The 14,071-nt window shown below is 43.5% G+C and overlaps 1 protein-coding gene across 1 annotated transcript in view; it reads right to left on the reverse strand.

The window, feature by feature from the left end:
• Nucleotides 1-14,071, reverse strand: part of LOC122791680 (fructose-1,6-bisphosphatase 1-like) — a 221,932-nt gene that overhangs the window by 79,826 nt on the left and 128,035 nt on the right. The window contains exons 5-6 of the mRNA XM_044059528.1: nucleotides 11,608-11,745; nucleotides 6,421-6,540 (exon numbers count right to left, since the gene is read on the reverse strand). Of these exons, the coding sequence (XP_043915463.1) occupies nucleotides 6,421-6,540; nucleotides 11,608-11,745 (258 nt within the window). The remainder of the gene's footprint in view (nucleotides 1-6,420; nucleotides 6,541-11,607; nucleotides 11,746-14,071) is intronic.

Genomic DNA, 14,071 nt, shown 5'->3' on the forward strand with positions numbered 1-14,071 from the left:
AAAAGGCCAGCTAAAAAAGAAGTTATGTACTCACCATAACGTTCCATCTGAGTAGTTGGACTTCATTTGTCATCAATCTGGGGGTTTCGGATCCGGATCGGATCCAAGATGGCAGCTTCACCAGCATCTGATCCAAGCTCCTCCCCTTACCCATAATACCCCTCCATCTCCTTCCTTCCCTCAGATCGAGTTTGCTACACATACACATAAAAACCTGATCCGATATACCTTACTAACAATGAAGAACAGGAGAGCCACATAGGGACACTCTCCTGCCTAACAAAGTAATAACATAATGAGAAGGTCAGGGGGAAGGAGGGAGGGATGGTTGATGACAAATGAAGTCCAACTACTCAGACGGAATGTTATAGTGAGTACATAACTTCTTTATCTGAAGTAGTTAACTTCATTTGATTATCAACCTGTGGGACAGAGTCCCCAGCTACCAACCTCTTGGGTGGCCTTCATGGAAGGATATTTTGGGACACCGCAGAACCAAAGGATGCTCCCCCCTAGATATCATGTCTAACGTATAATGAGAAATTAAAGTGTGAGATGAGGACCAAGTAACTGCTGTAAAAATATCATCCAGAGACACCCTAAACCAAAAAGCTGCTGACATAGCCATGAACCTGGTAGAATGGGCATTTATTCTACCCGGAAGAGACATGCCTCTGTCTTTGTAAACCTGAAGGATGCAAAGGGAAATCCATCTGGCAATGGTTACCTTAGAAACCAGTTTGCCCAGAAAAGGTGTAGAAAAAGACACACACAACTGGTCAGACTTACGAAAGGCCTTAGTCCTGTGTAACTAGAAACATAGCTGTCTATGTAAATGTAATAAATGCAACTTATATTCACCCTATTCTGAAAATTTGGAAAGAAAACAGGTAAATTGATCGTTTGAGTGATATTTGTTTCAGAGGCCACTTTAGGAAGAAAAGAAGGATTAGTACTAAGTGAAACCCTGTCCTTATGGAAAGTCATATATGGAGGTTTGACAGATAATGCCTGGAGTTCTGACACTCTCCTAGCTGAGGTGATGGCCACTAGAAAGGCCGTCTTCCAAGATAAAAATTTTAGATCCACAGAAGCAGCCGGCTCAAAAGGTGCAGCAACCAGAACTTGTAAGACTAGGGTAAGATCCCAAGGAGTAGGAACTTTAACCGGGGGATCTTAAAAGAAAGGTACTTTTAATAAAGGTTTTTGCAAAGTCTGGAGGAAGCTAATGAGGCCATGTTCTCACCTATATGGAAACTGGAAATGGCAGCCAGTTGAACATTTACTGTAGAAGAGTTAGCGCCCTGCTGGAAAATGTATGCCAAGAACTCAAGGACTGCTGGGACAGGAGCTGTGAAAGGATCCAAATCCTTTTGAGAAGCCCAGATAGAGAAACGCTTCCATTTGTTACAGTATAGTTTTCTGGTGGACGATTTATGAGCTGCCACCAGAATAGTCTTGACCGGAGAGGATAGACCAGGAGTCCAAGCAAATAAGGGAACTGGAGCAGCCAAGCAGTTGAGCTTCAGACTGACCAGGTCTGGATGAGGGACCCTTGAGGGGTGCGAGATGAGATCCGATATCAGATCAAAGATCGATGGCGGAACTATTAGATGAGACTAAAGGAAGGGAAACCAGACTTGGCGAGGCCAGAAAGGAGCGATAAGGATTACTTTGCTCCCCAACCTGTGAGCCGTCTGGAGGAATTTTGTCATGAGAGGTAAAGGGGGGTAAGCATAGAGAAGACCGGGAGGCCAAGCATGGACCACAGCGTCCCTGGGGGATTTCCCCTGTGGGGGGATCAGAGCGAAGAACTCACTGCACTTCGCACTGGAAGGAGATGCGAAGAGATCGCAGCAAGGCCGACCCCACTCGAGGAAGATCTGCTCCGCTACAGAAGGATTCATAGACCACTCATAAGGCTTCAGGATAGTCCTGCTCAGTTTGTTCGCCAGAATGTTGGATCAACCCGGAATGTTCGTTGCTACCAGAAAATGGCTAGTGGAGATCGCCCATTTTCACACTGTCATGGCTTCGCGACAAAGGGAGTAAGATCTGGTTCCTCCCTGCTTGTTGATGTACCAGACCACTAACATGTTGTCTGTCTGAATTGCAATAGTTCCCAGAGGGAGAAAGGCATGAAGGGCCTGCACCGCTAACAAGACCGCCCTCATCTCTAGAACACTGATATGCAATTTGGTCTCATTCAGGGACCATGTGCCTTGGACTGTCCTGCCCGAGCAATGCCTCCCCCACCCTAGTTGGGAGGCGTCCGAGGTCACCGTGGCTTGGGGAGGGGCTGCAATAAATGTTCATCACTCAACTAGTTCTGAGGAGTGTATCCACTAGAGGAGGGAATTCCTGCAAGCATTGCTTATGTGAATTGGATGCGTCAACGGCAGATCTAATAACGCCCATTGGACTGCTATTGTCCACTGTAGTACTCTCATATGCAGACGAGCACAGGGGAGAAGAGTAATGGTGGCTACCATGGAACCTAGGGCTTGTAAAACCGCTTCGGCTGTAGGAAGATGAGACTGAGAGATCACAAACACATGGAGTCGTAGGTTTCGAACTCTCTCTGGAGTTAGAAAAACCTTGGTTTGCAACGTATCTATTCTCGCTCCGATGTAGTCTAAGACCTGAACTGGGTTTAGAGAAGACTTGGATATGTTGATTGTAATTCACAGAAAATCTGACAGTTTCAGGAAATAGTCTCTGGCCTGATAAAGCAGATACCCGGTGAGAGCAGCAGGGAGCCAATTGTCCAGTTATGGGTAGACCTGTATCCCCTGAAGACTTAGGTAAGCCGCTACTACTGCCATGACCTTGGTGAACACCCTGGGGGCTGTGGCGAGACCGAAGGGTAGGGCTCAAAATTGATAGTGATTGGCCCCTAGCCAAAAATGGAGGAACCTCCAGGAGCATCTGTGCATCTTTATATGGTAGTACGCATCCTGGAACTCTATTGAGCACATCTAGTTGTTCTCCTGCAGGAAAGGCAGGATGGATTGTAAAGTGACCATCCAGAACTTCTCTTTTTCAACTGACAGGTTTAGGGGGGAAAGGTCCAGAATAGGCCTTAGGTCCCCCATCTTTTTTGGCACCAAAAAGAACCTGGAATAGATGCGTGATCCCGACTGATCTCGGGGGATGGGCTAGACGACTCGTTTCCTTAGCAGCTTTTCTATTTTGAGTGCTGCTGCCTCCCTTTGTGTGGGTGGAATGCCCGGGAGGTGTTTTGGGGGAATAGGAGGAACCACAAAGGGGATGGTATAACCTCTGGATAGGATTTGAAGCACCTAACGGTCTGTTGACACCAACTCCCATGCCGTCAGGTTCAGCGAAAGGTAGCCCCTGAATGCCTCCAGAGCACAGCAGCTGGGCAACCCCTCAGGGCTGCTGTGCGGGCCTGTCTGAGAACGGTTCTCGAGACCCGAAATTTCTCAACCCCCCTACCTCTGGGCCGGCATCTGTCTGGTCCCCCTCTGCCTGTGGGGGAAGATGAGTCCTGAGTGTCCTGGGAGTATTGCGACTTCTGGAACCACATCTTCTTTTGCCCCCGCTGATTCCTGGAAAAGGATCTTTGGGGGTTAGAGAAGCAGATCCTGATGGCAGACAATGTCTTCCCCATCCTTTTCACTCTGGACCAATGTGTCGTGAACTGTCTTCCCAAACAAGGAAGAACCATCATAAGGGGCATTCGTGAAAGACGCCTTAAAGGGTTCCGTGAACTGACATAGCCTGAGCCAGGCATGTCGCCTCATGGCAACGCTGGACCTGGCTGACCTTGCCGCTCCTTCAGTGGCATGCAAAAGGAAACACATGGATGTGTTAGAAACCACTTTAAGAGTGGCCATTCATGCGGAGAATATGCACTTATCCTCCAGCGCCATGGACTCCGGGGACGACTCAGCTCCTTCACCAGGTTGCGCTGCAGTTGAGTGACGTGAGCCAAATAATTCAGTGCCCTTATAGAAAAGGTGTCTGAAGCATATGCCCGCTTTTCTAGATGATCCATCGTCCTGGATTCTTGGTCAGGGGGATGGACCGTACACCTTTCCTGGGCTAGTTCTTTCTTAGTGACGGCCGCTACCACCATGGCATCCACTGGGAACCCCTTGTTCCAACTGGGTCTGTCTGCAGGAGGACTCAAAATCTTGTTGGGATGCTTCGGGATTAGCTCCACGGTGTCTGGTTCCTTCCATGCCCGGGTGGTAATAAGATCCACCAAGGGATCCATGGGAGGGGATACCAAGGAGGTAGATGGGCTCATGCAGAAGGTCTCCAAGAAACACCGACTCATCCAAGGAAGGTTTGTGGGTAGACCAACCCCCCACCCCGCTGCCACAGGAGTTCCATGATGTCTCCGAAGGAGACATCGTCGGGGGGTGATCTGGGGGAACCCTCCCCTTTCTCCAAATCAGTGTACTCGGTGAGGGACTCTGGGGAGGAGTCCAAGTGCCTCCTTTTGCACGTTCGTTTGCGAGGAACCTCTTCGGTGGGGCTCTCCGGAGAAGGCTCACAAACTACCTGTGGTTCCTCGAGGGGAACAGTCTGGGGCACATCGAGCACGGGCTGTCCCTGTATGGGCAAAATGGCTGAAGACACACCCAGAGGTGAAGGAGTTGGGGCAGAGTCCGAGGAAATGGTCAGGGGCCTTGATCCGCTGGAGAGAACCCTTTCCACCATGTCGAAGGCCGAGGGAGAGCGAGCCTCCCGGAAAACTAATAAGGAAGCTGCTCTCCCTGGATCTGACAGGGGGATCGGAGCCGAGATACCGAGGAGAGGTTCCTGACCCAACAAAGTTGACACCAAAGGAGAAAAGCCCAACCCCTCGGATCCGACACCCAGGCTTTGGCTCAGAGAGTCGCTCGGGTCCAAACTAGTTTGGTCCAACCTGCTCAAGGTAACGGCTGGCGTCAAGGTACTCGGTACCCTTGGTGCCGACCACGGACTCTGGGACCTCTCGGATCCATAAACTCCGATACCGGGGGTCGGATCAAAGAAGGAGATATCAGGGTAAAAATGGGAAGCGAGCTCCCCCTTCTAGAGGGAGAGGGGGCTGGTAAGACCCCCATCTGAATCTGGGCGCGAATAAACCTTCACACCATCTTGTCCATGTCTGCCACACTCAAACTTCTGCTGGAATGCGACAAGGCCACCGACGCCGACCAAGAGGGTCGATGTGCAGAGGCTCTGGAAAAAGTTCTGGGCTCTTCTGGCTCCGGCGAGAATCTGGGCGAGCGGAGCCGAGGAGTAACTAACTGTTACTTCGGAGAAGGACCCACCAGATCCGATTGGTCTGGGGATCTCTTCCTCCCCTTGTCTCTCTCTTTTTCTTTATTTTTGTCTTTTCCCCTCTCTTTCCTATGCTCCCTATCCGCAGACCTATGAACAGGAGTTTGAGTCCTGGCCTGGGAGGGAGGGGAGGAGATTGTGGCTGAGAAAGAAGCAGTCACAGCCGTGACTGTAAGAGAAGCATAGGCAGCCGCCTCCATAGCAGGAAGAAGTCCCGTAAGGATTAGTTTTGCCCTGCGATCCTTCAGGGCCATGGGGTTAAACCCTGCACAAATAGAGCACTCTGTTAAAAGATGGGAGGCCCTCAAATACATCACACACAGAGTGTGGCCATCAGCCGGAGATAACTTATGGCCACACTCTGTGCATTTCCTGAAAACCAGCTTTGACTGCTGATCTTACAAAGTTACAGGCAGAAAGCACAAAGCCCTAACCTGCCCAACCATACACACACTCACATTCAACTAACTAGCAAGAAGGGGGAAGGGATAGGAGGCCTACTCTAACTACTACTCTAAACTTTTGTCTTTTCTACTTTTTTTTTTTTTTTTGAAAAAACACGACGCAAAATGAAAGGAGAGGTTAAACAAGGGAAAGGGAATCTACCTGTCACTACCAGCAACACAAACACCCAAAAACTATCCGAAAAAAGCACCTACCATGCCTGGAGCTCTGAGACCACGCTGCTTGGCAAAGCCGCAGCAAATGAGATCTGAGGGAAGGAAGGAGATGAAGGGGTATTGGGGGTAAGGGGAGGAGCTTGAAGCTCATATCAGATGCTGGTGAAGCTGCCATCTTGGATCCAATCTGGATCCGAAACCTACAGGTTGATGATCAAATGAAGTCAACTACTTCAGATATTAAGTTACTTCTTAAGGTCACAAAGCCAAGGCTAATGGAGTAATTTAATCCCAGATCACAATTTTACTACCACAGTAAGATGCACAACTACATAATGTCATCATACAATTGCTAATACCTAAACAAGTCAACTAATTCACTCATCTGAGTTTGTTTGTCACCCTTATTTATTACATCTTGAAAATGTTAAGAGAAGATCAAAATGATAACTGCGTTCATTTTGTAATCAAAGATAATTCATAAAGGTACAGATCTTACCTTGCCTTTAGGGCTCTTGGTATTGGCTGGGTACAAGAAAATGCCCCCATAAACCAAGGTACGATGCACATCTGCCACCATGGACCCTACGTACCTTGCACCATATGGGGAGGTGCCATCCTAAAGAAATACAAAATGCAGCAGTAAAATAAAAAAATCAGGAAAACTAACAGACTGATACAGAATGCATACTTTAATAACAATAGTCCTGGTATTAAATCCTAAGAAAAATTAAAATAAAAACAAATCCTTCAAAAGGAGAAAGCAATACTTCCCAACTTATATAAACCGTATCAAATACAGAAGATAGTAAACTGAACATTAAATATGAACAGAAATAAAGAATATATTAGAAAATATACAAGCTCATTAAGTTTTTGCAGTGATCAGCAAAAGTGCACAGTGCTTATAAGACAACATTATATTTTTAACCGGCTATTGTTAATTTAACATTGTTATTTTTCCCTGCTGAGACATCTTATATGTAAAAAGACATTACGCACAAATGACCACAAATCTATTCTTATCACCTAACTGTCATGTTGCCGTCTTATTGGAGAGAAGTATGAATTACCCCCACCAAGAATGTTACTGCAGATTGCAAAACACACCTTCACATAAACAAATCTCACTGCACACTTCTGGAATTTAATGATATACAAAACATTAAACAGCAGGTATACTGACTGGTCATCTAGCCAAGCAGAAACTGCAAAATGATGAGAAGAAAGTTAAGAATGCAGCATGTCCTTTTGGTTTTATACTAAATCGACAAATAAAAAGCATGTTAATGGTATGAGCCAAGCAATAAATAGCACATAAATTCTATATTCCATTCCATTCTGCACACAACTCATTTAAAATCTGTCTGAGCTAAGGACTGCAAACAAGCCCCCTATGCTCAAACTGACATCAATGTCTTCCACAAAGTACAGAGTGCAAAAACAGCTGAGAAAGTGCAAGAAGAATGGTGCAGGGCTTACGGCATTATCCAGGGACAAAGTAAGGAATCTGAACCACGATCACCCTAGAAAAGAGGACAAATAGGGAAACAGCAGCATGATTCAAAGGTACGACCACTATACATTTATAGTACAAACAGACATGCAGGTATTGTAAGACAGATATGGAGGTAACAGAAAGGTTTGAAAAAAGAAAGGACTGTAAGCTTAGGTGACAACAAAATGAATACAATGTTTAGTTTTGATACAATAAAAACATGCACTATCCAAAAAGCATAAAATAAAACTGGAATATACTGGCATTATTGTATTAAAGGCTGAAACAGAAGGAAGCCCACTACATGTGAGACAAATGGTGATAAGAGTTAACAGACAAATGAATACAATGGTAACCAAATACCAGGTAGGGTCACTGATTGTTAACAAGCAGAGAGTAGTTGGGCACACAGGATAAATCAAGTTATCCCTTTGGGATAATAAAGCTTTATTTTCATCTATGTAGGCTACGGCATGAGTGCAGACAAAATATAGAATTCTGCACATAGTTGTTGGCTATGGCTTTTCTTGAGTTAAGATCAGCTGAGGAGGGGTCAAGCCTGGAGCTATAATGCTAGATGAGACATAGACAAAGACCCACCTAATCACTTCCTTGCAAGCTATAGGTCCCCCTCCATGACCCAGGAAACTCATACCATATATTTAAACTTATTAGAAACACTAACCATCCAACTCAATACCATATTCATGTGTGACTTTAATTACCCCACTATTAAATGGGAATCCTATACGACATCAAACATACATGCACAGAGATTCCTGGATTTTGTAAACACAAACTCCTTGAACCCAATAGTCAATACAGCAAACAGTGGTACAACCATACTGGATCTGGTCCTCACTAATATGGGAGAGTGCGACACACCCCCTATTGTAATGCCTTCCCTGATGAGGTCAGACCACAAAATGGTCCCCTTTGAAGTAAAAATAAAACCTAGCCCCCCAGCTAAACATGGAATATTCAGGAACTATTCTAAGGCTAACCTCCTGCAATTAAGTGAGAACCTGGCAAGATTTCAAGCCCCCATAAACCCTGCGAACACTGCTGCCTATGCAGAACTGTTCACAGAAACCCTGTACAAGCATGTTAATAGCTGCATAGAGGCAGCTGTACCCACCAAGAAGAAGTACAGAACTAACTCAAAAAACAAGCCACCCTGGTGGAATCACAAAATCAATAGTCTGTATAACAGGAGGAAGAACATCATGGCAAAAATTAGGAGGTGCAGTACCCAGCAAGATAAAAGCACTCTCATCAAACTAAACGAACAACTTAGAGGACAAATAAAGTCTACCAAAGCCAAATCTGAGGTAACTTTGGCCTCTCAGGCCAAAGACAACCACAAAGCATTATTTAGCTATGTCCTCAACCTCAAAGGCAATACACAATTGTGTGCGGAGCTCATTGTAAATGTTGCCATCTATACTGAGCCAGAAGACATATCAAACCTCCTGGCTGATAAATTCAGCTCCAACCTTACCCCCTCTCTTCCCCTCAACCTTCCCTCAGGAAATGTCATCAAATATAACTCGCCCTACTATCACTAGAGAACAGGTCCTTAATGCTCTCTCTAAGACCAAGAACACTGCATCAATGGGCCCAGACAATATCCCAGGATGCCTTCTAAATAGTATGAAACATGACCTATCAGGGCCTCTGAAACTGCTATTTAACTGAAGGTTTCCAAACAGGTTTTATGCCTCATGAATGGAGAAAGACAACAGTCATCCCTCTGCACAAAGGTGGGCCATCTACAGACCCTAGAAACTACAGACCCCTAAGTCTCACTAGTCTAAAATGTAAAGCCATGGAACAAATTATCCTGGAGATGACCAACAGAGATATAGTAAACCTCCAGACACTGGACTCAACCCAGTTTGGTTTCATCAAGGGCAGGTCATGCCTACTCAACCTGGTGGGCTTCTTTGAGAAGGTCACCAAAGCAATGGATGAGAGCAAAATCATTCACACTGCCTACCTTGACCTGGCCAAGGCATTTGATACAATACCTCACTCGGGCATTGTTGACAAACTCAAGAGGTTAGGTACAAACCTGGTGGATACCATCTGGCTCACAGACAGGACCCAGGAAATCAGAATTCAGGAGTCCACCTCTACAAAGAGGCCAGTCACAAGTGCAGTCCCTCAAGGATCCGTCCTTGGGCCACTCTTTTTTGGAATTTACTTCTTAGAAGTCAAGGTCAATGTCAGTGGTCTCTGGCTGACTAAATTTGCAGATGATTGCAAATTAGGACCTGTCACTGAATCTCACCCTGACACAAATGTTCTCCAGGAGGGGCTGACACAAACAACTGGTGTCAGAAACATGGACTAAAACTAAATGCCAAGAAATGCATAATAGTATCCTTTGGGAAGTCATCCATTCCTGGTAACTATCATATTGACAATACACCCCTTAGAGTTGACTCAGTAGTCAGGGACTTAGGGACACACATAGATAGTAATCTAGCCTTTGACCATAATATGTCTACAGTGGTGAGGAAATCATTCTATGCTGAGCAACACATAGACAAAGGTATGGCATTTAAGTCTTAAGGAAGTCATTGTTCCACTGTATTCGGCATTCATCAGACCTATCACTGAGTACAATGCCCCCTTTGGTATGTACCTAACCAGGCATATACAACTGGAACATCCACAGAGGTTTCTTACTAAAAGAATATAGGCCGTAAGTACAACGTCCTTTGCAGACCATCTCAAGGCCCTATCCCTGTATTCTTTCTCCTACAGGCTTTTGAGGGGAGATCTACGCCTGGCATACAGGGCATTGTCAGACCCCACTCTGGTGAACCTCCTGCAGATCCACAAAACAAACAGCACCAGAATTACCCATTCTAAAGACTTAAACCTTGCCTATGATATAAATAGGACCTGCTGGAGAGATGGGTATGTATCCCAGAGACTACCCTGTCTATGGAACAGGCTCCCCATCCATGTGAAGCAGAGTTTCCCCTAACGCAATTCAAGTGCAACTTAGACAATTGGATGGGAAACTGGAAATTCATCCCTGGTTTGGCACCTATGTCTCTGATGTAAACAGGTAACCTGTAAATGGTTCATCTCTCAGGCCCATACTTACACTTATCAAGGGTATCAGAACTTGTCAGGGAATTGGGATGCATAGCTAACCTTAAAAAGGCCCTTGTGGTTGTTAGCCTAGTAAACACCTATGAACCTACATAAAAATCTGCAAAGCAATGCATATGAAGGAGTAGACAAGAAATGCAAAAGATTAGAAAGATGGGAGATGAGCATGTAAAAATGGTTCAGGAAAACAGGAGCTGTGCTTTTCATGTGGGACTTTTCAGATTTGAAACTATGCAATACAACACTCTGCATTCCACATTAGAGAATATGTACAAAAGTTGGTAGTGAAAGTTCAAAACATTACTGTAAATTACATTTTTTAAACATATGACTAGAAACATTTATTAAAGTAGATACAGAAAAATAGTGACAGGCTGATTTTAAATATAGTGGTTACAAATGTGAGGATTAAATGTAGCTTAAAGAGGATGCCACAACAGGATGAAGAGGGTGAACTGGAGGGTATAAAGGTGCCAACATATTAGACAAGTAAGAGATTAAAATATGGAAGCTTAATGTTGTCACATGTTGAATCCAGTGCAGTAGAAGCAAGCCAGACAGACCACTGTGTCGAGTAGAAGAAAACCAGACAGCCCACTGTGTCAAATTTCCACCACATGTCATGCATCTAAAAAAGCTTATGGCATGTGTGCAAGAAGCTGTATGTAATTTGCCACAGTTTACATTTTTATTTCCACAACTACAACATTTTTTTTAAGCAGTGGTGTATATTTGTATAACATCTCAATTACATTGTATGAAAATATCCTTTTAAATATACATCTTAAAAGAAAACAGAATTAAAAACTTATGTCTCAGCATTATGCCTCCATCATTATTAAACTAGAAAGACAAAAAGCAAATTTAATTTTTAATTTCCAAGTATTCTTGACAAGACTCAGTGAATAAATAACAGTTCTAAACACATTTTCCTTTACTGCAGTATGGTCTTCCTCTTAGACCACATGCTGATATGACACTTTTTTTAGCAGAACAAATTCATCAGATTACAACATGGGTACTAACAATGAAAACAAATTATGGGAAACATTTGCATACCTCTGGGAACTTCTTCTTCTGCACGTATTCTGTCACCGCTGCATCTGAGTACTTGGCGTAGCCCTCATTAAGACTGTAGATATTCCCTTTCTTTTTAATCTTCAAATCTCTGTTCACTAGAATGAACTCACCTATAGCCTGCAGAGGAACAGAAAGACTTACATGAATCCTAAAACTAGCATCCCTGGTTTTACCTGGCCTACAAAGAAAGTGCAAAGGTCATATGGCACAATCTGCTAGAGTCAGTTAACACAGCATATGTAGAGATGATGGGGTCTCTCATCCCCTGCTTTACTGACAAAGTATGTCCAGGGTAGATGCCCCAAACATTCCAACACACTACCAGTAACATAGCTAGATGATAATGTGGATGTTCAAGGCCCAATCATACATTCATTTGGGTGCATTTCTTATATGTTCAAACCGTAGCAGAGTCTCATTTCAGTGTCTCTTACCCTGTTAACATGTATAATTTATATGGTTGTGCAGAGCAAATTTTTAGACCATGCACAACACATTGGTAATTAAACTGATACACATTTATTTATTTATTTATTTTACATTTGTTAACCGGGAGAAATCCGACTGGATACATGTCCATTTTCAGCGGAGGCCCGGGGAGAAAAGCTCCAAACAATACAGATAAAAACAGACAAAAAACAGACAAAAAAAACAAACAAACAACAAAGTTCAGTTATTTACATAGATATTGTGGGAGTTTAAACTAGTATATTGTCAATGATGGGATAGAATAAGAATAAAACAATGTCATAGTTATATTAATGTCATTTCTATAGGTAATTTAATTAAAAAAAAACAGTCTACTGGTAAAATGATCAGAAAAAAGCCTTGATCATGGGGTAAAAAGTCAACTGTTCCTATGAGAGAAACTGGTAGATATAGGTCTATTGTAAGAGAGTTTTTACAGGAAAAAATACAAGAGGATTTAGGTTTGAGCAAGGAAAGGAAGCCATTTAGTAACCTGGATAGGGTTAATCAGGAAATGAGCATTGGCATAGCCAGTGCGACTGAAAGTGGTGGAACAGTTGTTTTTTGAATTGGGGTAGACAAGTAATAGTGAGGATACTAGGAGGAAGAGAATTCCAGACTTTTCCAACTGCGTTTGTAAAAAGTGCATCCCCTCCTGCGTTGAAAGCTTTTACCATTTTCAAGAGTGGTCTGTTAGCAGAGCGTAGACTATTTAGGTCGGTATAAGGTAAGACTAAGTTCTCAAGTGAAGGACATTTGCCAGGGTATTTGAGTATTTTGAATACCTCAGTGAGTTGGGTAACTTTAACAAGGTTGGGGAGTTCTATCCATCTTAGGTTTTTTAGGTTGATACAATGATGAGTTCTATATGGAGTTCCTGCTGCAAATCTTGCAATATGATTGTAGGAGCAAGATAGTTTATTTAAGTTGGTCTTGTTCAGATTGGTAAATATTGTGGATGCATAAAGAAGGGTGGAGAGCAAATGTGTCCGGGAAATGGTCACTTTTGCCGTTGGGGTTAGGAAATTTTTAATTCTATATAGTGATCCTAGTTTTTTGTTTACTGTTTTAATGGTTAAGTTAATATGTGTGTCAAATTTTAGTTTATTATCAATAGTGACTCCTAGTAGTTTCGTATGAGGGTCTGGGGAGATAATTGTACCATCTTTTGATGTTATAGAGAAGTCAATAAGGTGATGTTTGTGGGTTGGCTGAAAGAGCAATAATTTAGTTTTTTTTGGATTTAGGATTAACCGACGACCAGATAGCCAGTTTTCCACTTTGGTAAAGCAACTTTGAGTTTTGGTTACTAGTCTATCAGGAGATATATCCGAACAAACTAGTGTCGAATCGTCCGCATATTGAATACAGGTGGCCTCAGGAATGGCGTTATGGAGATCATTAATGAAGACCGAGAAGAGAAGTGGACCTAATATGGACCCTTGTGGAACCCCAATGGTGTTAGGTAGTAAACTGGAGAGTTTATTCTGCCATAGTACTGCTTGTTTCCTGCCAGAGAGGTAGGCTTTGAACCAGTCTAGAGTTAAGTTATCCAGGTGGAAATTTTTTAAGGTGTCCAGAAGTAGTTGATGGTTGACCATATGAAATGCCTTTGATAGATCTAGAAAGAGGGCTGAAGACACATTTTTGTCATTACGGTTATGATTTATTGTGTCTGTAAAGGAGAGGAGGGCCGTTGTGGTGCTATGTTTGGGTCTGAAGCCATGCTGAGAACTAGTTAGTAGTTTGTTATGGATAAGATATTGGAGGAGTTGTTTATGAATACATCTTTCCATAATTTTGGCTAAAGGGGACATTATAGCTATGGGCCTATAGTTCGATAGTTCTGTGGAGGACCCCCCTTTATGGAGTGGAATGACGTGGGATATTTTCCATAAGGACGGTATTGTAGACTCAGTAAAGGTCCTTTCTGACTGATCTATAGACTGGGACAGTGGAGTAACCTGGTTTATTT

This window comes from Protopterus annectens, chromosome 17.part0 (assembly GCF_019279795.1).
Source record: "Protopterus annectens isolate FY-2018-M chromosome 17.part0, PAN1.0, whole genome shotgun sequence".
Lineage (NCBI taxonomy): Eukaryota > Metazoa > Chordata > Ceratodontiformes > Protopteridae > Protopterus > Protopterus annectens.